Genomic DNA, 24,187 nt, shown 5'->3' on the forward strand with positions numbered 1-24,187 from the left:
CTTTTGAACTTTATCTTTCAAAAATAATTCTCTTTGAATTAAGTTAAAAGATTATATCTGTTGATACACTAGAAAGTCATTAATAATTTACCACTTCTTTTCTAGATGCATGAAGAAGCAGAGGCTGTCTTGGCAACACCACCAAAGGAACCTATAGTTGATACATCTGTTGAATCCTGACCTCATATTTATGATGTATATAGATGTATACTATATATATTCATATTTGTGGACTTCTAAAAGCCTCAGAAAATGCCGATTGACTGGGCAGCAGAGATAGGAGTATCTTCTCTACGCTGTTTCAGCAATTACTGGTACATGAGCAGTTGGAACTGCGGACTTCCCTAACCGAAACAACTTCCTCTCTCCCCCGTTGAGCCCTTTTAGGGGTTCATTGTTCATTACCACAGTTTTAAGAGTTTTAGTTACCATTGTATGCAAGAGCCAAGCACTGAATACCTACATAGGTTTTCTATTTTTTCATTTTAAGAGCATAATAACAGTGGAACAATAATAAGATATGCAGAAGCACCCTTCACACCGTTATTTCTGAATTCTTTTTTTAGGGTAAATATAAAGATGCCTTGTTTGTTAACTAATTTGTGGAAACTAGGAATCAGTGTCTCTGAGGGTGCATCCTATTAGCACAATGGGGTGTGCTGTAACTGCTGGTATTAGAGGGGGATCTTTGGCCCTTCCACTTTTTTCTTCATGTTTATAACACTACTTCAGAGGTTTGTAGCCTCACAGCGAAAGAAGAGCCTCAACAACCAGGACTTATAAATTATTTTTACATTACTAGACTTACATAAAGTTTCTTGTTTTCCATCTCTTCAGTTTTGTTGCAATGTGTTATTGTAGGCTATTTGAACTAATTAAGGTTTTTCACTACAGTTCCTGATTAAAATCAGAAAATTATTTTATAATTCAAAGTATTTTCCATTCATAGAATGCATATATTTTCAGTGGACTTCCATTTTCATCAGCTTCCCATATCACCATTTTAAACCGTAACTTGAACAAGCACTATTAATTTAGACCTAAAGCAAAAGAAAGCATTAAATAAAATCTTGCATCTCTTGAGGAAAAGATAAGTTTGCCTACAACTTATACATTCCATGGGAAAAGAAAAGCCATAGTTCCTTTTAAAAAATCATTAATGAAACTTACTATTACGATTAAAAATTGTAGTGAAAAGCCTTAAGTACCAAATTTTAAAGCAGCAGTAATTTAATTTTTATATCAGTGTTCTTGTTTTGCACAAACTACATGCAGTGATAGGTGAGTTTATGAGTACAGTAATTGCCTTTATCACATTTGCAAAATTAAGTTGATGAGGGCAAGGTTTTGTTTATTTGTGTGTTTAATTTGTGTATGTCTAAAAACTATTTGGAAATCTTTACAGGAATTAAACATATATGCAAATTTGTATATAAAAAAGCATGGCCATCCTCATTAGATGCTTGTAAATGAAAGGATTATCTTTTTTGAGGTCTATATATAAATAGAAAAAAAACCCAGCTGGACTGATTAGGACCCTTTTTAATTCATTTGTTTAGACCATTTTTACAGTTATGCATCAGCTCTGACAGTCATAGTACATGGATTACTATCTTCCCATATTACAGATCCTTTTTATAATGGGCTTGTTCTTTGAGATCTCTGTAAAGAACCCTGTGAACTAGAAAATGTAACTCACAGAGATTTTTTTTTTTTTTTTTTTTTAATATACTGGCACTGAAAGTTCCAATTGGGATGAAGCATTTCATCTCACTTCATAACACCTCTTTGACTGCACTTCAGTGAATTGTTCTTATGTGCACTGTGTAGCAACTTACATTATAACAAAGCAGATAAGGGCTGTAAGCTTCTGCTTATGTTAAAAAGTGGTTCTTCAGATTTTCTTTCATAAAATACAATTGAAGATAAAAGAAATGCTTTTTTTTTTTTAACTTTAATTTATCACTGAACCCAAGTGTTTATTTAAATGTTAACAGTACTTCTAAGAACGTTGCCTGTCACCTTGGTCTTTGGTCTTGGATGATTAAACTGCCTTCCAGAGAACCAATGTCAGAGATACTAGACCAAATAGTGATTAAAAACTCCAAAGGAGGTGATGTAGTAATCTTATGAATAATGGGATTAACATATTTTAGACATTCATTTTAAACACTACCTCAGTTAATATAAAATCTGTGGTTTAATCCCTCAAAAGTTAACAGTAAATTTTTTGTTACACACACACACACACACACACACACACCCATCCCTGGACCCCACCTCACTCATCCATCCTGAAATGAAGTCTTCATTACTATTAGCCTGAACAGTTTTTTTGATTATTACTTTGAAAGATGTGTGTATATATCATAATATTTGCCTATAGCACTTAGTTTGGGGAGACAGAGCTTTGTGGTTCTCAGTAATCTATGAAAAAAAGATGTCTATACTTAAATGTATAGTGCTATTTGGTTTATTCATGTTTCACTGACAGGTCTAATATGTTTCCTTTAAGTACTTATTTGTATAAAAGTAGACTTCTGTGATGAAAAATGCTCACATGCGGTGCCAAGTGATTTACTTAAGTGTTTAAAATATTAAATTATAGCAGAAAAGGTTAGGAATGTTGTCAGTGGTAATAGAAATAATTGAGAAAAGCACCTATATGTAATAGATATTACCAGACTATAAAATACCAAAATAATGTCAATACTGTAGTTTTCCAAGATTTTAGAATTAATCTTAGTCCATATAAATTTGTACTACTGGTAATTATTGAATAATTTGGAGGAATTGGGGCAGTTGTGCTGGTTGTAAACTGTGAATTTCTAATTGTAAAGTGAATTGTCATTTCTAATTGAAATTTTTTTCAAGAACAGATTTCAGCTTCACATACTAATAAGTAAATACTGATAAATAAGGAAATTAGAAATTAGTATTTGTAATTAAATATGGTCTAAAATTTCTTATACTTTTACTTCCTATTTATGCTTAGATAGACTTGAGGAGGGAAAAAGTCTTTTCTCCCTAATAAAAAATTTTCTAATGAAGATTGGTAGCATAAGGGCATTCTGTAAGACATTGACTTTGAAAGAGGCTCTTTGAAGGTATATACTTTATTATGGTAATTACTCTAACATCAGGTGTGTGAGTCCTTTTGAAATGGGGTGGCTTTAATAGTTTTGAGCTCTTTTATCCAGAGCTTGAGGTAATTAAAGCTGAGTTTTTCTGGGCATATTACAATGGCAGAGTGTTCAGCAGTGAGGTGGGAATGCTTATTTAGATTTGTCTCCTGCTATTTATATAAATTTTTTTTCATTCCATTCAGAGGATGCCTTTTATTCCCACATTAAAGCACAGATCATTAAGCAATAAAAAGCAATCAAATTGTCATCCAAATTATAACTGCAGTTAGTTTTGCATGGTAAGAGTGAGGTGCTAATTTTGTGTGAGAGGAGCTTTGTAAACTACCTTGGGAAAGGTCCTTTGGAAGTAAGGTTTTCCCCCTTTTGTCCTGTGCTTCCAGTTTGGTCTCAAATTCACAATCCATTGAACATGGGAAAAAAGAAACAATTGAGAGAGTTTTATGAGAAGAGCTGTTGGAGTAAAAGAACATTTCACATTTTCCAAAATGTAAGTTGGGAAAGGTCTCCCTTGTCTCCCCATTCAGGGAATACATTATTACCAGCTTCATTTCAAGAGTATCACTACAGTGAGAGTTTGATTATAAAAGCATACCGGTAAAATTAATAGCAGTGCTTATCAGACAATATTGAAATCTGTGAGAATCTTTCTAGGAGCATTTGTTTTTTCTTTTAGTTTTAGGTTCCCAGGGTAGTTTTCATTCATAGTAGTGTTTTATGACTCACACAGAATGTGGATTTTCTCCCCTTTAGAGTATTTTTGTAATATAGGTGGATAGCTATGCCACAGCATGCATAAATTGCACATTTTGTTTGACCTTCTTTATAAAATATTTAATTTGAAAAATATAATTTATGCCAAAAAAGTATATCTTGTAATTTTGCCACTAAATAGGTTGATTTAGCACAAAATGCAAAGTCTTGGGGCAGAGGAGGGGGGAGATTAAAACTTTCATAGATAATAGTTGAAAATGTTCCATTATTGGCCTGTCAGAAACCCTAAAGCTGCATTGTAAAACAAATGGTGTAAATTAGTTTTGAAAAGTGGTAAGGGATTGTGAAAAAAATCTGACTTAATGCTCCCTAACCACAAAATTTTCTTTTTTATTTAGTAATACGCTGCTACATATTTGGAGGTTCTGGTGTTTGTAGGTCACTGAACAGACATTGAAATCTGATTTATATTGTATAACTGTAACATAGAAAGAAAAAGTATTTATATATTTTCCGTAAGAATATTTCATTGAGTTGTGTATAATTTAAATAAGGTTTGTCCTCTAATGGTTTTGCTCACCTTGATTTTTTTTTGTGGTTTTCTTGTTTTTGTATAATGTGTACAGTTTTATGTCAAGGGCATTAAAAGCCTCCTGAAGCATAATCTTATCAAAGGGATACATTCTTAATAAAATGTACTTAAAAATTCTTAAACTTGTGTCATTCTATTTGAAATTTTAAAACCATCAGTGTCGATTTATGTACCACTGAGGCTGGTAAAAGTGACTTTTAGGTACCATAATTACGAATCTGGTTCAGTAACACATAGTGGCTTGTTCCAAATGTTTTAAAATAGCTATTTATACTTTCTAAACACTTCATAATCTAATCAAATATCTTTACAGTTTTTATTTTTTAACTGCAGTTTATTGTAAAGGGTTTGAAAAAGTGGATCGATCTATAGAACAATTCTGATTCTTTTAGTGATTAATATACAAAATGAGCAATGATGGTATGATGGTAACTTTTCTGTATAAGCTATTTGATTTCTCACACAGAAACTGGCCTGGATCAGGTAAGGTAACCTACAGCCACCTAGTGGCAAAAGAAAATACCACAAGGGGAATTACAAGCCTGGAGAATAAAATTCAATGTCAAAGCTAGGGTCTGTTACAGTTGATTAAATGTGGTAAAATGTATTCAGAAATAGATTTGTTTTGGATAGTTTGGTTTTTAAGCACATGTGTATCATTTTCATATTGCCTTCTACTATTGTTTTTCAACAAAAACGTAGTTGGCCCCCAAATAAACTAAAAGCACACTTAACCATCATCACACAGCTCACCTCTGAAAACTGTGATGATATAGCTGAACTTCAGACAGTTTGTTTCATTTTTAAAAACTTTGGTATATAAAGTACTGTCCTAGAGAAAGAAAAATATCCTGTGATATCCCTTATGTGTGGAATCTAAAAAGAAACGATACAAATGAACTTATTTACAAAACAAACAGACTCACAGACTTAGAGAACTAACTTATGGTTACCAGGGGGGAAGGGTGTGGAAGGAGGGATAGTTAGGAAGTTTGGGATCGACATGTACACACTGCTATATTTAAAATAACCAACAGGGACCTACTGTATAGCACAGGGAACTCTGTTCAGTGGCAACCTGGCAGCCTGGATGGGAGGGGAGTCTGGGGGAGAATGGATACATGTATAGGTATGGCTGAGTTGCTTGGCTGTGCACCTGAAACTATCACAACCTTGTTAATTGGCTATACTCCAATACAAAATAAAAAGTTTAAAAAAATTTTAAAAAGTACTGTCCTACTCCATTTGGGCTGCTGTAACAAAATACCACAGACTGGGCAGTTTATAAACAACAAATTTATGTCTCACACTTTTGTTGGCTGAAAGTCTGAAATCAGAGTGTGAACATGTTTGGGTGAGGGCCCTCTTTTAGGTCCCAGACTTCTTGTGTCTTGTGTCCTCACACGGCAGAAGGGACTAGGAAACTAGCGTCTCTTATAAGAGCATTAATCCCATTCATGAGAGCTCTAGCCTCCTGACCTAATCACCTCCCAAAGGCCCCATCTACTAATACCATCATCTTTGGGTGTTAGGATTTCAACATAGGAATTTGCGGGGGGGGGGGGGGGGCATCATTAAAACCATAGCAACTAATTTTGTATTGATTTCAAAAAAACCCAAAATGTACTAAAACTTTGTTTCTTTAATGCTTAGAAGACAAAGACAACTACATTTGCTTAGTCCTTTAAATTGAATGTATTTAGTCATTGTAAGTAATATTTTAACTGCTAATTTTGAAGGCTTTTAATCATCTGTTGTATCTCTTCGAAGGTTTTAATTTTTTTTTTTTTGGCCGCACCTTTTGGCATTCTGGATCCTAGTTCCCCGACCAGAGATTGAACCCGCATCCCCCCTGCAGTAGAATTGCAGTCTTAACCACTGGACCACCAGGGAAGTACCTCTTCAAAGATTTTCAAAGTCCTACTTTATGCAAAATGTTTAGTATGTTTTGTAATTTTTTTGAAAGTCAGCTAATCTTTCCACAGAGCTCTTAGAAGAAATATTTGATGTTGTCTAATTCAACTTGATTTTCTTAATCATATTCTAGTGGAGAATTAGTTTCACTAGAATTAGTGTGTCAGGTGTTGGAATGTCAGCAGGCACTTTCAGCAGGTCCATAGCTCTGCTATGTGACTAGGTCCCTGCTCCCAGCCTATCTACCTGCAGCTGAGGACCAGTCACCAGGCCCAGGCATTATTTATTTGTAGGTCATTATTTGCCAGTTTTTCCCACCATCAAAATATCCTGATATTGCTAAGGAATATTACTAGGTTTTAGATGTGATTTTTTTTTAATTCTTTAAATTTTTTATTTTATATTGGAGTATAGTTGATTTACAATGTTGTGTTAGTTTCACATGTACAGCAAAGTGATTCAGTTATATGTATACATATATCCATTCTTTTTTAGATTATTTTCCCATGTAGGTTACTACAGAATATTGAGTATAGAGTTCTCTGTGCTATACAGTAGGTCCTTGTTGATTATTTTATATATAGTATTGTGTATATGTTAATCCCAACCTTCTAATTTATCTCTCCCACCCCCCCACCTTTCCCCTTTGGTAACCATAAGTTTGTTTTTGAAGTCTGTGAGTCTGTTTCTGTTTTGCAAATAAATTCATTTGTATCAGCTTTTTTTAGATCCCACATATAAGTGATACCATGTTTGTCTTTCTCTGACTTACTTCACTTAGTATGATAACCTCTAGGTCCATCCATGTTGCTGCAAATGGCTTTATTTCGTTCTTTTTTATGGCTAGCGGTCCATTGTATATATGTACTACATCTTCTTTATCCATTCCTTTGTTGATGGACATTTAGGTTGCTTCCATGTCTTGGCTATTGTAAATAGTGCTGCAATGAACATTGGGGGGTGCATGTATCTTTTTGAATTACGGTTTTCTCAGGCTATATGTCCAGTAGTGGGATTGCTGGGTCATATGGTAGTTCTATTTATAGCTTTTTAAGGAAGCTCCATTCTGTTCTCCATAGTCGTTGTACCAATTCACATTCTCACCAGCAGTGCAAGAGTGTTCCCTTTTCTCCACACCCTCTCCAGCATTTATTGTTTGTAGACTTTTTGATGATGGCCATTCTGACCTGTGTGAGGTGATACCTCATTGTAGTTTTGATTTGCATTTCTCTGATAATTAGCAATGCTGAGCATCTTTTCATGTGCTTTTTGGCCATCTGTATGTCTTTGAAGAAATGTCTATTTAGATCTTCTACCCATTTTTTGATTGGGTTGTTTGATTTTTTGATAGGTATGATCTTTTAAAAGGTATTATGGCTATATTAGAAAAAGTAAAGCCTTTTTAGAGAAACAAATATTTACAGATGAAATGATTTGCTTCAAAATCATATCAGGAGGGAGACTGAATAAGAGTACAGATGGACTAAAATAAACATGGTTTAGCGGCTGTTCGGATTGATGACAATACATAAGGGTTTGTTAAACTCTTCTCCCTTTGTATATATTTGAAATTCTCCATGAGTTGTTTTTTTTTTTAATCATCATCATTCTGACACATGAATACAAATTTCGAAGTTTCTGAATAACACTTCTTAAAATGATGCTGTTAAATGGCATATAGGTTTCAAATACTAAGTTATTTGGTTATTTACGAAGATGGGAGAAGAATGTTTACAGCCAGAACTATAGTCATAGTGATACCGTAAGGACAAAGTTATACAGCCCAGCATTTCCTATTGGTATGTCGTTCTATTTCAGAAAGACATCTTCGTTTGACTCAGACCAATGATTCTCAAAGTCGAGTGTGCACCTGAATGCCTGGGAACTTATGAGATATATGGATTCCAGGCCTTGGACCACAGAGATTCTGGTTATGAGATTTGGACTGGTACCCAGGAATTTACATTTCTAGTAAGCTTATTTATCGGCTATAATAATTGTTAAGGTTTTCATTTCATTGAGGTAGAGAAAACAAAATAATGCAATGGTGAAATATTTTAATTAAAGCTTATTGCAACAAAAATGCCTTCAAGGTTTTGTGGATTATTTTTTTTAAAGAAAATCTTTATGAAAGATACTATTTACAAATCAATCATCACTGTCATTGATGTTTCTATGTACTTTCATAATTGCATCATGACAAACTCAAAGAGGCTAAATGATAACAATACTGGCCCCCGAGTCTTCTCAGAACTCTTAATCAAGATACTTGTTTGTACTATGTTAGGTGTACATAGCCCATTATTCGGCCAAAGGCTTAGTTATATAGAAGGAAAAAGTTGAAAAGCCTGAACAGAAGTCCGGGTTTGTGTATATTTAGGTCAGTTGACAGCCATCTTCCTTTCAGCTGTGGCTCCTTCTCTCTCATTCTTCATAGTGTGGAATGGCACAGCGCAGGGCATTCGGTACCAGAAGCACAGGCAGCGTCATGTCCACCACAACAAAGAAAAAGGAGCCCCTGATTATGCTTGTTTAGAAGTGTGATAAGTAAACATTAAGGGTTGTCGGGCAGAAAGAAGTGAAAAGAACTCTAGCATGATTGAACACCTACTATGTACCAGGTATGTGCTTTGCATATATTGGTTCAAAGGGACAAAACTGCTGCTGAGCCACTACAGGAGTTCCCACTCCATTTAGCCTTTTGCAGTTATATCTAAATGATGTTCAACAATGAGGTTTCACTTTATTATGTTAGCATAATAGGAATATAAGGAGACAGTGAAGGCATTATCTTGACCCAGACAGCCTACTGCAGAGTCCAAAAGATGCTTACTGAAAATAGGTCATTTATATACCAGAGTTCTTGAAAAAAAAGAGGAACCATAAATGTGAATGGAGTTAATGACATTATCCTTTTATCTGTTCTGAGGTAGTCATCAAAAGTTGTGGAAGAAGACATGCCTACTAAGTAGGAGTGCTATAATCTTAACACTGAGGCAGGGGTTCCATGCCAGTCCCACTCTTTAACCGTGGTACACTAAACAGGACAATTGTGGGGATCTCATCGATTCATTCACATGTCTTACCTATTAGATAAGGTCTAATAGGAAGAGTTCATTTTACTACATCAATGAACTACAAATTATCATCACTTCAAGGTAAGTCTAAAATCTGTTTTGGTCTCAAATATCTGCGACTTCATTAAACACACCCAGAATAAATTAACATTGACAATTTATGCTCCAGTAACGAATCTTCTGTAGCCTTTATTAAAGCCTGAAATCTAGTTCCTTTACTCTTGAGATATTAAATGTGGGGTAAAACTTAATGGAAATACTTTCCTACTAAAAACTGAACTTCAAGGACCTGTCCAGTACTGAGTGGATGGGGTCTATCCCTATGTCAAGTGCCCAGTCTGCTGTTGCAGAGGTGAACGTGGAACACGCAGCAGCAAGGTAAGCCTGTTCCCATGATCCTGCCATTTCTACAGTGAGCCTGCTCCAAGGATGAATGTTAAGTTTCATAGCTTCTGACCTTCAGAACCTAGCAAGATTATATAAATCAATCAGACCTGACAATGGTGATGATAGCTCACTGGGATTAAGCCCTGAGGTATCTGGTGATGGAATGGTGCCGGCTATGCTGCTCCTAGGGTCTGTGTAGCGTAAGGATACGAAATGGGTACACTGCTTAGCGGCAGTGTTCCCCTTGACCTAAAAGGGTAGTGGAGGAGAGGCTGCTGTTCTCACTTGGGGGAGCGGAGGCAAGACCCAGGGGTATGGCCGTTTGCATTTTATACTCTGAACAGAGTGCTGGCTCTGGTGGATTTGTTGGCAGGCTGTCCTTGTCTCCAGAGGTGGGTGAAGCCAACTGGGACACATAATTCAAATTAGCTTCTCCGGCTGGGATTTCTCCCAGGGAATTCATGTAGTTTTGTTCCAGTGCCTTTAGTAAATTTTCAGGTGAAGTCAGTGGTCCCAGCTGATGTGGTGGGGCTTGAGGGGTTACTGGGAAATGTCCACAAGAAGCAAAGTCAGAAGCTGCCTGATTATAGGTGAAGTTCTCAAAACAGATGCAAGGTCCAGGGCCAGAGTAGTTCTTCTCCGTCGGAAGGAGGTAAAGGCAGGCAGGCTTAGTAAATTCAGTTTCTGTGGGTGACTTCCTAGTGCCTAAGAACTGTATCTTACTCCCTTCGGGCTTGTTTATAACTTCAATAGCATCTGGAACACAGTCGTTGACATACATTATTGTTAGATGAGGATTCTCCTGGAACAGAAACAAAAAATGTGCAAAGATAATGTGTGTGTGTGTATCACAGTATATAAAGTATGTGAAACGCACTTAGAGCTTCAGTTTTTGTTGTTTTATCCTGGTCACAAGTTAACTGGAGGTGATGTTGAAAACCAAAAGATATCCCGACAGAAGAAATCAAAGTTGTGTTCAACCCTTTCATGGCTATGGGAGCAGAAGAGGCTTTTGCTTTGTGACATCTTCCTGAGAAGGTCTAGGAGTGTATGATTACTATAGCCCCAGCCCTGGGTTGGTCTTTAACAAGCATATGAGTATCCATACAATTTCCCAGCATTTACCTTGGATTTTATTAATGACAGGACACTGCTCTTGTAAGGGTTTGGACTATCAGGATAACACTTCTCCTTCAGCCTAGAAAAACAGTGAAAATTAGACGGAATTTTGCAATATAGCGGCATGGTTAAGAGTGAGAACGCTGGAGTCAGATTCCTGGGTTCTAATCCGTGCTCTATCAATCACTCATTAACACTGTAACCTTAAGCAAGCTTTTTAACCCTTCTATGCTTTAATTTCCTTACTGGTTCAATGGAGATCATTACGGTGGTGATGGTGGTGTTGGAAGCATTAAATGAATTGTTATATGTAAAGCACTTAGAACACTTCCAAGTACATGGTAAGTGAAATATAAATATTAGCTCTTGCTATGAACAAATTTGGCAACGTTTTAAAATAGTTGGTTTCCTTATTATTATTATTTTTGGCTGCGTTGGGTCTTTGTTGCTGTGCGCGGGCTATCTCTAGTTGAGGCGCGTGGGCTTCTCATTGTAGTGGCATCTCTTGTTGCGGAGCACGGGCTCTAGGTGCGCAGGCTTCAGTAGTTGCGGCACGCAGGCTCAGTAGTTGTGGCACGTGGGCCCTAGAGCGCAAGGGCTTCAGTAGTTGCGGCACATGGGCTCTAGGGTGCGCAGGCTTCAGTAGTTGTGGCACACAGGCTCAGTAGTTGTGGCTCACGGGCTCTAGAGCACAGGCTCAGTAGTTGTGGCACGTGGGCTTAGTTGCTCCACGGCATGTGGGATCTTCCCGGACCAGGGCTCGAACCCGTGTCCCCTGCATTGGCAGGCAGATTCTTAACCACTGCGCCACCAGGGAAGTCTAGTTTCCTTATGTATTGATTTATTGCTTATCTGTTGATAAACAAGATTGTTTAAAACTTATCATATTTCCACCAAATCCTCCTTTGTTCTTTCCTTTTCAGCACTTTTCCTCATATTATCAGGTGTGACTTCTATCTCCTTTCTAGATTTTTCTTTGACTCCTTCTTGGATAGAAACCTTCCCCGCACACTTACCACTGACTTTTTAAGTAGCAAATTATCATGACGATCAAAATGCAGAAAATCATGGGCAGGATGATGTGTATCAGTGTATGGGCTGGAGAGGAAAAAGAAAGGGATATTTTTAATGACTGCTTTTCCCTCAAAGGAATAAAAATAGTTTTACGTATCTTTTATTCCTCAAAACTCCATTTGTGCAAGGTTCAATATGAGTTCTGTCTGACTGCTGGGGGACAGGGCAGTGAGACCAACCAGCCAACACAAGGAACCATTTGCCCTCAACACTTGTGACTCAAACCCATACCTCTCCTGACAGACTGGATCATTACTCCCCATTCTTTACTCCCTCCCTGTATGAGAATTACACTCCACACACTTGACTTGTGGGCTCAGCCACGTGAGTTGGGTTTGGCCAATGGGAGGTGAGTAGTGGTCATGCTGGTTGGTAGCTGCGTTCAGTGTGCTTGTAGTTGGCTTGCTCTCTTGTGTTCCTGTGACCCACTCTGAGAAGAGTTGGTCCCTCAGAGCCACTGTCCCTTCAGCCTAAGCCTCAGGGTGAACCTACATGGAACAAACCTGCCTGAAGCTTGGAGTCCCACCTGGCCCAGCCTACATGAGCCAAGCCAGGAGCATGAAAAGAGAGATTTATTTTTGTATGCCACTGAGATTTTGAGGTATTTTATTACACGTCAAAATTTGACGAATGCACCCCTTCTAGTTAGGCTCTGAGAAAATTACCTAAGTCATCAGCCGGGATAATTATTCTATTTTTATTTCTCAGATATGTCAACCTGTACTTCACTTTCATAAATGCCCATCTTCCTGGTCTCACTGCTTGCAAATCCGCCAAAGAATATTTCAGCTGGGTTGGTAAACATCCTCTTTTATAAAAGCAAATCGCACAAAGGGGTTTGGAGGCTGACAGTCATTCACATGTACATATATTCCTGTTCAATCCCTTTGCCTCCCTGCCCTCCTCATCCCCCTCCACAGCTGTCCTGCAGGAATGGGGCCTGACTTGTGGTGCTGGTGGATAACGCTGGAGTTTTGTCAGGGAGGGCAGGCCCAACCCAGTGCTCTGAGGAAGCACAGGGCTCTGGAGAAAAGGACATGGGAAGGTAAGAGGGTGGCAGAGAAAGCACCTCGACAACTGGCCTAAAATTATGCCTGACACCAGGTAAGGCGAAAGAAACTCCTCCTGACACCACTAAGGAACACCTTGCTCTTGGGCTTCCCTGGTGGCGCAGTGGTTAAGAATCCACCTGCCAATGCAGGGGACACGGATTCGAGTCTGGGAAGATCCCACATGCCACAGAGCAACTAAGCCCGTGCACCACAGCTACTGAGCCTGCACTCTAGAGCCCTGTGCCACAACTACTGAGCCCACGTGCCACAACTACTGAAGCCTGTGTACCTAGAGCCCGTGCTCCACAACAAGAGAAGCTACTGCAATGAGAAGCCCGCACACCACAGCGAAGAGTAGCCCCTGCTCACCACAACTAGAGAAAGCCTGCATGCAGCAACGAAGACCTAACACAGCCAAAAATAAATAAATAAAAATAAATCAGTACACATATGTTTAAAAAACACCTTGCTCTCAAGAGCAGTACTTTTGATGACTACAATTGGTTTTAAAATTTGGTTAAATTACAAATTTGTAATGTATCTGAGAAGCAGCCTGGGGAGCTACCCACAGTAGTTTCCAAACTTCAGACAGGCTTTGCTAAACTTTTTGTTGAAGTATAATATGTGCATACAGAAAAGTGCTCCTAAGTGTACAGCTCAATGAGTTTTCACAAACTGAACGTACCCACGTAACCAGTACCCAGATCAAGGAAAAGAACATTACCAGCTCCCCCGTGAGTCCCCCAGTGTCCCCATCCAGGCATCTTCCCCTCCCACGGTAACCACTAGCCTGCCTTTCAACCACATAAACAGCATTTGCCTCTGTCTATACTCTGTGTGTGGAATTGTGCAGCAAGAGCGGGGCCCAGCTTCTGTCACTCACCATTGCATTTGTGAGTCCTCCACACTATCTTTCTAACTGTGGACTGTCATTCTCACTGCTGCAATTATGCAGCAACTTGGTTTACTTTTTCATAATAATCAATATAATCGAGTCACAGCCAAGGCTAAGGAGGTTTCTCATGAGTAAGGGAGATAAATGAAATCTAGAAAATATACTTGAGATAAAGATAATCATATGTATTATATGTGTGTGTGTGTGTGTGTGTGTGTGTCTTACACATACTCATACACACACCTCTACCAGCCAAGTAAATACTGAAGCTGGAAGAAAAACAGCCTGAAAATAAATTTAAAATTAACTCTAAAATGGCAAGCATGCTCAAGTAATGTGAGTTGTTGACTGAAATCTTAACCTGACTATGAGAGTTCTGGCCTTTGGCTTAGAGACCTGGGGCCATGTTTCGGCCCCAACCTGCCACTGTGGTCGTGGGCATCCTCATCACCAGTCAGGCAGCCAGGTCCAGTGGTTCTACCTGACGAGCCCACCCCATCCCCAGAGCCCCACCTTATGATACTTGGCAACTCAGGCAGATATTTTAGCCTAATTGTTTTTCATGGAGACGTATCTTGAGAGGTCCTTTCCAGCGTGGACCTCCTATGATGCCTATCTGCTACCTACTTTCCCCGCTTTCCTCCGTCAGTATCTGTTTTCTCCCACCACCTTCCTCTTCGTTGGAGGGCAGGATTTACCAGCAGAATCTTATTTACCAGTAAGCTGCCATTCTTCTCCCTTCCTCTTCTTTCTCCATCTTTCAAGACAAATGCATTTTGAAAGGATGGCTCTCTTTATCTCACCCTTTCCCCATCAAATCTGCAAACACCGGGTCCGTGAGCCAACACTGCTTGCCCCACCGTACTTTCTAGTAGCCCCAGAGACGCAAGGTCAAGAAGCCAGTAATTTGCCACTGAGAGAAATCAGCCAGAAGGCTGGCTGCAGAGAGCAGTTCTGCTGAGAAGAACACCCCCACCCCTCTTGCAGACAGAACTCACAAGGCTCTTCCCAAGTCAACACTAAAATACACCATCAGTGATTTTCAAACTATTCTGGGACTGAGTTCCAGAGAAGTGCCTCAGGGGCCAGAGAGAGGCAAGAGGAAGATTCCAGGTTATAGATCAGTTGGATTAGCTTCACTCTTATCTATTTTATGTAGTGGGATTCTGCGTAACGTTTCCTTTTTTTTTTTTTTGGTGAGTTTCATCTAGAGAAAGAAAGAGACAGACACAGAAAGAGAAGAAAGGTTTAAAAATTCCCAATCTAGACAAAACCCATGCCCGTGGTGTGTGTCATCTGTCAGTTTCCCAAGAACCGCTAAGAGTTTTGATTTGGAGAAACTCACAGTATTCATCCGGAGTTGTGACCTTTGTGAAGGCATCCAGGGGACCCTCGCCAACACTTGTGTAAGGAGTGACGATAAACTCATAGACGGATTCCGGCTGTAGATTTTCCACAACAAATGTCTTTTGTTCCGGGTTGTCAATTGTGTATTTGCAACAAACTGAATCCTCTGTGAGTTTAAAAAAAAAAAAAAAAGTTTTTTTTTTCAAGAAGAAAAAACTATTAAGAGCGTGATAAAGATCTTGTGAGACAGTGGGGCACTAATACTCTTGTTGACTTGGCACTGCCAACATTTCTAAACCAACCAAAAATGAAATCATAATTTCATCACAATGGGGACACTGGTAAAATATTCGGGAGACGGCAAGCAAAGCAAGCACCCCACTAAACAAGGGATGTTCCTGATCCAGGGGAAGCACTCAGACCTGCCAGAGAGAGAGTAAGAGCCTGCCAGTGCTTCTTAGATATACATTTTAATAAACTTTAATGAAGTCAAAGAAAAAATGAGGTTAGCAAGAATGTTTCCTAAGTGGTAGGTTTTCTTAAGGAGCTGAGGGTATTTCAGGTGCTTCTAAAAATACTGGGCCACATTGTTTTTAAGTAAGTTAAAATCCTGGCCCCCACGGTCTTGTCCACCCTACTAATTTGTTTAAGAACACCATTCCATCATAAAAGCACGTGAGCACAGAATTCAGCCTGGCCACAGTCAGAGACGGCCGGCAGCCTTTCCAATGATTTCAAATAATGAGACCTTGAAACGGTAAACAGACCAAAAAAAAAAGTCACCTGGAAGAACTGTCTTTTCAAATGCCGGGTGGCACTGCTCCCCCGCCTTGGGTTTCAGGTAGACATGGTATCCTTGTATAAAGCCAGGTTGGGATTCAGTGGAATAATCCTTCCAACTCAGAGTGAAGGAGTGGGAGGTCAACTTACTCATGACCACTTGAGGGTTGTCTGAAGGAGCTAGGAAAGGAAGTTGGGACAATGTAAGATTTACGATTTGGAAAGAGTCTCGGTGCACTGGTGTAAACTGGAAGCAGAACCACGGCCCACTCTGTAGGCGCGTGTGCCAAGAGAAGGAGTCTCATCTTTTTCTCCAGAGGATGTACGCCCTGACTTAGCTCGTGAGAGCTGGGAAGGGGTTGAGCAATCATCTTGTTCAAGCCTCACATCTCTCAGGTGTAGAAATGGATGCCCAGAGAGACTCAGTAACTTGGCAAGGTCACACAGCAAAAAAGAAAGGCTTTCCTAGACTTCATTCTGAGTCTGAATTCTCAACAGTGTTTGGGAGGAGGAACTGAAGTAGGGAGGAAGGGAGGAGGAGGAAGGGTTATGTTTGAAGAGGTATGGGCAACTTTGAAGAACTCTAGTTCCCAAGTGGTAGCAGTGCACAATTGTCCAGGTGTCACGGGAGAATCGGAAAGCGTTTATTTTGAGGCTTCCCTGAGAGCCTGTTTCAGCACATACGCTGGTGCACACCTGGCCTATGTCCGCCAAAACACACAACACACCCTTCCTGCCTGTCTGGGGTAGCTCCCACCCAACGAAGAACCCCAAGAGCTGGTCTGATTGCTGAGAGGCAATCAAGGACACAGCTGCCCAGCTTCCAGTGGGTGTGAGACCCTGGATGCCGAGAAGGTGAATTAGCAACCACATGGGAGGATCAAAACTCCCCCCCACTGCTGGTGGGATCATGGTACAATTTCTGGGGGGGCAGCGATTTCACAATATCTACCAAAAGTCTTAAAAATTATAAAATTGTATTTAAGAAGTTCAAACCTTTTGGCTCGAGTATTCTACTTCCGGGGCGTTGTTGAAAAACCATTATCAGAGCAATGAACAAAGATTCAGCTAAAATGATGGTGAGTCAGATAGGGCATAAGAGATTTGGCCAAGAGAGAAGAGAGAGATTGAGTATTTGAGACTGCAACATAACTGAAGGTGAATTTTATAGTTTTTAATTGAGAAATATTTTTGTAATCATCCTAAAAGTCCAACGACAGGTGATTTGACATATGCAAGCCATGAGGCACTTTGCAGTACTAAAAAATGATACAGTTAAATATTACTTAGTGACATGAGTCAAAAAACACTTTATAAAACTGCACAGAGTAGTAATAAAAAAGATCCCATGTTTATTTAAAAGTGTATATCTGTACTGAAAAAGGATACACATAAAATATTAACTCTGGGTATTTGCCCTTGGGTGGTAAAATTAGCAATCATTTTGTCTTCTTTTGCATAACATCTTGTAAGTTGTCTTTAACGAAAATGTTTTCTATTTGTATGATTAAAAAATAACTTTTTAAAAAACCCCATTGCCAGAATAAGCGGGACACTGAAAATTAGGAAAGGTGCTGTATTCTTCCTAAACCCAAAGTGAAGAGTTTCTGGATTGTTCTGAACAACGGACACATTAAATGCTTTAAACTTACCCAGTTCCTCCAAGTATCCTGCTTTTTTCTCTAATAAATGAGCCATCCTTTTGGTAGAAATCCCATAAATTCTGAAGTTGTATCGAACCCCTGGTCTAAAATCACCTAGAGAAGAAAAGTCAACAGATTTTCAATAACACAGGATGCCATTCTCTTTACTTCTGAAAAGAAGAAGAATGAAAAATGAATTTGTGTCCCGTTAAGAATTTCCTCCTCGGGGTTTCTGCCCTTCATCGCCACCATCTTCCCTCCTTCCCCTGAATCCTCCAGCATTTCCGACGAAGTCTGGGCGACTGTCCTCTACATCGTCCTCTTGATCAAGAGCTCGCAAACATGCCCTTATCCACGTGCATGCAACTGGGCGCAGAATTCAACCAGACACAGAAAACCATGTAAAACTCTCCTTTGACTCCAAATCCCCTGCCAGCGACTGGCCTTCTCTCTGCCCATGAAGGGCAAGCATCTGGAAGATTTGCTTCCAGTACCTCACTTTCCCCTCACCCCACACCTCTGAACCATGCCACTGACACTGCTCAAGCCAAGGGAAGACTCCCCTCCTCACTCCCCACCAGCCGCTGAATGCCCTCCTGGAGTCTCATCAATCACCCTCTGGACCTGGACAATTCCCACATCTTTATCTTGAGCCCAGCAGATGGCGCCACCAACACCCACCCACCCCCACCCCCACCCCTAATCAAGCCACAAACCTAGGCTCCTTGAACTGCTACACTAGTAATCTCGAAATGACAAATCCAGTGTGGGAGGAAAGAGACCAAGTTCTATATGTTCCATTGAAACTGAAGTTGATAATCGACTCCCATCAGCTCTACTCCCATGTTTCCCAAATCCACACACTTCTCTGCTTTTGTAAAAGCTCTCAGGACAACTGTTATAATGTCCCTCTGCCATTCATTTGAGACTGCTGACTCACTGCTGAACAAATTCATGAAACTCATGAACACCTCTTCCAGCCTTTGGTCCAGATAGTCTCTGTAAAAGTAGATATAAAGGTCAAAACTTAGACCACATCACTGCAAAATTTGAACTCCAAGACCCAAGCTGGATTTGTAGTTATCAGTTGAGCACAAAGTATCTGAGATGATCCAGAAACCCCTTTGAAGTTGCTGCCAGGTGAATGGAGCAGCATGGTAATACAGAAGGTTCTTCTTACCCGAGCTAATGACTGTGCTTGTGGTATTGGGGCCTAGGTTTTTCCACTGGAGGACACAGGGCAGGTCCTGGGGACCATCACACCACTCCACAACATAGCCTGTGGCATCTCCGGATTGGGGTTTCCAAGACACAGAAAATCCATCCTCTGTGCCGTTAACTCTTCCTTTTTCAACCTCTTCTGTACATACAAAGAGGGCAATGCTTCAGATTTAATTAATCATACATTTTGCAAAAGTATCTAAAGAAGAAAATAAACTTGAACGTGCAGTGTATCTAGCAGGTAAAAGCCCTACCTCTGCAATTGCTACGGGGCTTGGGTTAGGGGCAGGAGGGATCTTCTCCTGCCTCTCACTCCAAACAAATATTCACACCTGCCCTTCAGATGCCCCCTGTCCTGATCTTCTGAGACCCAAAGGGACGTCAGCCCCTAAAACAGGGATCAGCAAACCACCGCCAGCAGGACAAATCCAGCCTTGGAAGCTTGTTTTTATGACCCTTAAGCTAAGACTGGTTTTAAGATTTTTAAAGAGTTTTTAAAAACAAAGAATACAGAATATAGATTGGAGACTGTCTGGCCTATAATGCCTAAAATATTTACTCTCTGCCCCTTTACCGAAAAAGTTGTTGACCCTTGACCTAGAACTGTGTCTGGTACTTGATCTGCTTTCAAAACTCATCTGTTGAATGAATGAATAATTTGGCTTAATTGTCCCACACAATGCTGGCTGCTCCTGAACTAACTACTGTCTCCTAGATTTTAGGGGCAGAAACTGAGGTGAGTGTGGAGAAAAAAAGGAAAGAACAATTCAGGTATGTACTAAGCCAGATTATGAACGGATGTGCACGGTACGTATGACCTAGGATACCACCTCAACGTATTTTATGCACCAGGGTAGTTTTCCTAAGGTCTGACAATTGGAAAAAAGGTGATATTGTCTCAATGGACTACAGTTCTACTGATTTCAAGCGGGTCAGCCTAGATATTGAGGGATGAGAATTTCTCCTATTTCCGAGGCTAACTCCACAGCCTGCCACTGTTCAGAGGGCAGTGGTCCCTGGTGGTCACTCGAGTGAAATCAGACTCTGATCAAGCGGTGGACCTGCAAGCAGCTGTTCAGAGAGGCAGCCAGTGTGGCGCAAATGTTACATGGGACAGACTTAACACTCAAAATGTACTTGTTGCTTCTCTGCAATTCATATTTAACTGGGCATCTTTAATTTATCTGGCAATTCTAATTAGAGCTGAACATTGATGCAAAAGCAGGATGCTATGACATTTTCTAGGGCACCAAATTATCACCCAGCTGGGAACACTGAAAGGAATGTGCAGCCCCAGGCATGAGGCGAGAGGTTCCCCAAGAAGGCCTGTGCCTATCCTACCCACATGGCTTCTCTGTCTTCCTTCATCAGAGAGACAAATCTCTTTCATATTAAAACTGACATTTTCTACTTCACTTATTCACACTGACTAAAATTTCACCCCAAACTTAGAAGCATGACTCTTACTAAGCTGCTGCTTTAAAATTGCAAATATGTTTTGAGGAGTGGAGGTAGAGGGAAAGAGAAAGGGAATCTGTCTATTTTCTTTTTCTTCAGTCATTCATACTCTAGTGTGAATTGGCTAAACCTCCTTGGTCTGTCTCAGAGCACATCAGTGCCTTTATCCACTCTAGATACTTAAGAATGTGGACCACATCAGGAAAGCTGGATAGGGCTTCACAAGGTGAAGGAATGGGTTCTAAAGGCAGGGCATGGGGAAGGAAGGTATGATAGGAACCCACAGATAGGGATGACCCCATAGAGATAATAGTGTTTAGCAGAGTTGTTTGAGCTGAGCCTCATTGGAGGCAGTGTTTTTTTAATCTGTCAGCTCCCCCAGGGTGAATGAAATGCCCACCTTTCCCGTTCGGCCCTAATAAAGACAGAATACAACTATTCACTTCCTTCTCTAATACAGTTCTTGACAAGCAAAGATTAGGTTAAGTGACTCCTTAGTTTTTCTCCTGTGGCATAATCTCAATTTCTTTTTCTTACTTGACACACGGGATAGTTCTTAAACAAAGTAAATAAAACAAAATAATAACACCCTCTAATCTAGCCCACTTAACCTAAATTTAAGCCTAATTTGAATGATAGGTATAAAGCAACGTGACATAACCCTACAAGCAGGGTCTGAAATTTTTTATAGCAGTAAGTGAAGGGTGACATTATTGCAAGGTTCATGAATGACCTTAGGGTGTCTGTTGGGTCATGTCCAAGTGTGCAGTGTCTCAGAGTGTGTACTGCTGGGGGCGGGGTTAGTGCAGCCAACCTCTTTTCACAGCTCTCCCAAGAAGGAAATTTACACCATTATTAATTGTACAGGTAAGGTCATTTCCACCTTGTTTGGTCTCTCACAGGCTAAGGGTTTAGCCAGTTATCACCATTTTATTCCACAGCTTTGGCAAAGCCCTTCTCGAAAGATGATGCTAGCTCTCCTCGTGATGTCCAGAAATGTTCCTGGGCTCTTTATAGGTGGCCAAGACTGACAAAATATTCTGCCATATAATAAATGCACCTCATGTTTCATAAGCCACAAAGCACTTTCATACCATCTCTAACTCTCAGCTGGGACTGTTTGTCGGTGTTGCATTTATTTGAATAAATTTGAGACAATTTCCCAAGTTGGTGGAAGAATCCCTGAGATATGGCTGAAATCTTCTTCCCACACAAAGGAGGACTGCGCCGGAAACCCGCTGACACGCCTGAACCCAAAGAAAATGATGGACAGCGTTTGGCAGCTAGATCTTTTGTCTCCCCAAATTACTGTCTTTCTGATTTATCCATCTCTGCCTAATAACACCATCAACACTTTTCTAGAGAAGAAAAACAAAACCAAAAACACTCACCGTTTTCAGGGTCTCCAGAAACGACAATTACGGAAGCCGGAGAAGGGCCCACACTGTTGTGAGCTGTGACATGGATTTGGTAAGAACACTGATCGAGGGTTAGTTCTGTGCTGCTGGCGGGAGCAGGGATGGAGAGGACCTCGAACCTGGATGGCTTGTCTAGATTTTCTACAATTACATTATAGAACAGGATCTTCCCGTTGGCATGCACTTTTGATAGTGGCTGAAAAAAATATTAAACAATCATTTCAAAATGGGCTTTCCTCTGAAAAGAGTTTCTGTCCCTTGATTGAACACACACACACACACACACGCACACACGCACACACGCACACACACACCGGGCTAATTAAAACAGCTTAAGAGAGAAAATAACCTTCTAAACCAAGCTTGAAATCAGACATTCTATTCTAACTAAAATTGAGCAGAGAATAGGATCATTTGGGGGAGATCTCAGAGTATACTGTGTCCAGAGAGGAGTGACCAAGTCAGGAATAGAGAGAAAGGGGGACTCTTTAGCCTGGATTAAAACACACTCAGTGAGTATGGAGTGGGAAAGACAGGAGTAGACCCAGACGGGAGGGGCCTGAACCTCCGGCCTACCTTCCCGAGGACAGACAGTGCCCCTGGTGTGTGCACCCCCAGACCTGAGATTGGGCTGGGGCAACTGTTAGCTTGGGGTGTGGACAAAACCTGGACGTACAGACTGGCACGTCCACATGTGTGTGCATGGCGGTCCTCCCTGGTGGGGAGGACCGGAGTGGAGATGGGAAAAAGAGTGGGGTGGCCTGCGGCCAAGGACCAGCTCCCTCAGCACGGCCATGCTTTAGCATCAAACACTGAGGAATCCGAGAGTTCTTAACGCAAACCAGGCCTTCCACGTTGTCGTGAAGGCACGTCAGTTAAGATAGAAAGACAAGATTAATTTTATATTGCAGTTTTTTAGCTTGACTTATAACTTTTAAATATAAATACTCTGAATAGTTAAATATTTATAACTTTTAATTATGGTATATATTTCTCCACTTACACTCATGGACTGGGCCCTGCAGATGTTAGGGGAAGGCCTGAGGAGAAGTTAGGAGATGCAGTTCTAACAAGCAGAACTGGCCACCACTGTGCAAGAGGCTGCTGAGGAAGGAGTTACTGGTCTGGCGCTGGGGACATGGATGTGGAGCTGGGATTCCTCCACTGGGTAACAAATTCTACTGGATTCATGTTAACAGCCCTCCCCATCAGAAGACTGCACCAATGTCTAGTTTCAGTGAAAGATAACTGCCAAGCAAAAATCTGTCTCTTTGAACGTCTGTATCTCACCTTCCAGAATAAACTCACAGTAGGATGTCCCGACACCATCTTCAAGTTTCTCCAGACATCGGGAGCCTCTGAGGGAGCTGAAATTAACCAAAGAAAAGCTCTAGGGTCACAATATGCACATACAATAATACATTCAACCTTTCTCTAGTTTCGTCAACAAAAGTGACCACGGCCTGTCCTGCCTGAGCCTGCTTCTCGCTTTTTCACTCTCTGTGATTTCTACCCACTTGGCCGTGGCCATACTGGTCTCGCCTCACTAGGGGCACACAGTAGGTGCTTTACAAAAGGGCTGCTACATCTGAATGGGACATCACATGGGGCCTTTGTGAACTCAAGCCTCAGAGCTTCTGGAAGCCACCAAGGAATTTTGGAATCCTTTGTCAGTCCAATTCTAGGAGGTTAGTCAGGTAAATTTCCCATATTTGGAATTTCTAGGAGCAGCAGACTGTCGCTATTTCCTTGCCCCACTTGTGAAGGTGGCAATGGACACACACAAGTGGAGAGCCCCAGGGGAAGGCTGCACTCTTCCCCGAGTTCCTAACTGCACACAGGCTGGCCTGTCGCTGCAGTCAGAGCCTGGGACCCCTTCCTTGTCACCCTCCTCCCCATGCACACCCAGCCCCCCAAGTTCCTGGCCTGGGCCAGCTGCCTGCATGTGGACCCTCAGGGCACTGGCTGCACACCTCTCCCCAGCATATGCCTCTCCCCACTCTGTTCTAGAAGAGCTTGATTCCTCGTCTTTCTTGCCGGTAAACAGTAGGACCAGCGATTTATGATTTGCTTCAACACATCTCTGTTCAAGAAGCATTGTTTTGCAACATAACACATACAGATTTAGTTCTCTGTTTCATAAAAATATAGTTTACAGTCCCCAATAATTGAAATTTAAGAAAGTCCTTTTTCTCCCCCTTAGTTACTGACACTTTCTACTCAACATAAAGGTGACCATATATTTTTAAAATCTATTAGAGGCAGATTTCAATTTTCTCAACAAGCCGTCGGAGAAGCCAATATTAAATCAAAAACATTGAAATACTCAATGAGAGACCCCCAAGCTCAATGC

General features: G+C 40.7%; 2 protein-coding genes across 21 annotated transcripts in view; one reads left to right on the forward strand and one right to left on the reverse strand.

Moving 5' to 3' along the window:
• RICTOR (RPTOR independent companion of MTOR complex 2) overlaps window positions 1–4,571 on the forward strand; it is a 128,043-nt gene extending 123,472 nt beyond the window's left edge. For all 5 annotated transcript variants that reach the window (XM_032626312.1, XM_032626314.1, XM_032626313.1 and 2 more), the window contains one exon: window positions 106–4,571. In XM_032626312.1, coding sequence (XP_032482203.1) covers window positions 106–180 — 75 coding nt within the window. In that variant the 3' untranslated portion in view covers window positions 181–4,571. The remainder of the gene's footprint in view (window positions 1–105) is intronic.
• A 3,832-nt stretch (window positions 4,572–8,403) lies between these two features.
• OSMR (oncostatin M receptor) overlaps window positions 8,404–24,187 on the reverse strand; it is a 54,335-nt gene continuing 38,551 nt past the window's right edge. For 8 of the 16 annotated variants that reach the window (XM_032626406.1, XM_032626402.1, XM_032626401.1 and 5 more), the window contains 9 exons: window positions 23,125–23,201; window positions 21,808–22,030; window positions 18,918–19,097; window positions 17,747–17,851; window positions 16,098–16,274; window positions 15,313–15,480; window positions 11,963–12,044; window positions 10,953–11,025; window positions 8,528–10,629 (listed from right to left, as the gene is read on the reverse strand). In XM_032626406.1, coding sequence (XP_032482297.1) covers window positions 10,054–10,629; window positions 10,953–11,025; window positions 11,963–12,044; window positions 15,313–15,480; window positions 16,098–16,274; window positions 17,747–17,851; window positions 18,918–19,097; window positions 21,808–22,030; window positions 23,125–23,201 — 1,661 coding nt within the window. In that variant the 3' untranslated portion in view covers window positions 8,528–10,053. Of the gene's footprint in view, window positions 10,630–10,952; window positions 11,026–11,962; window positions 12,045–13,462; window positions 15,175–15,312; window positions 15,481–16,097; window positions 16,275–17,746; window positions 17,852–18,917; window positions 19,098–21,807; window positions 22,031–23,124; window positions 23,202–24,187 lie in introns of those variants that run through there. The other 8 variants (XM_032626410.1, XM_032626409.1, XR_004349166.1 and 5 more) reach the window with 6 other exon arrangements.

Source organism: Phocoena sinus, chromosome 3, assembly GCF_008692025.1.
Source record: "Phocoena sinus isolate mPhoSin1 chromosome 3, mPhoSin1.pri, whole genome shotgun sequence".
NCBI lineage: Eukaryota > Metazoa > Chordata > Mammalia > Artiodactyla > Phocoenidae > Phocoena > Phocoena sinus.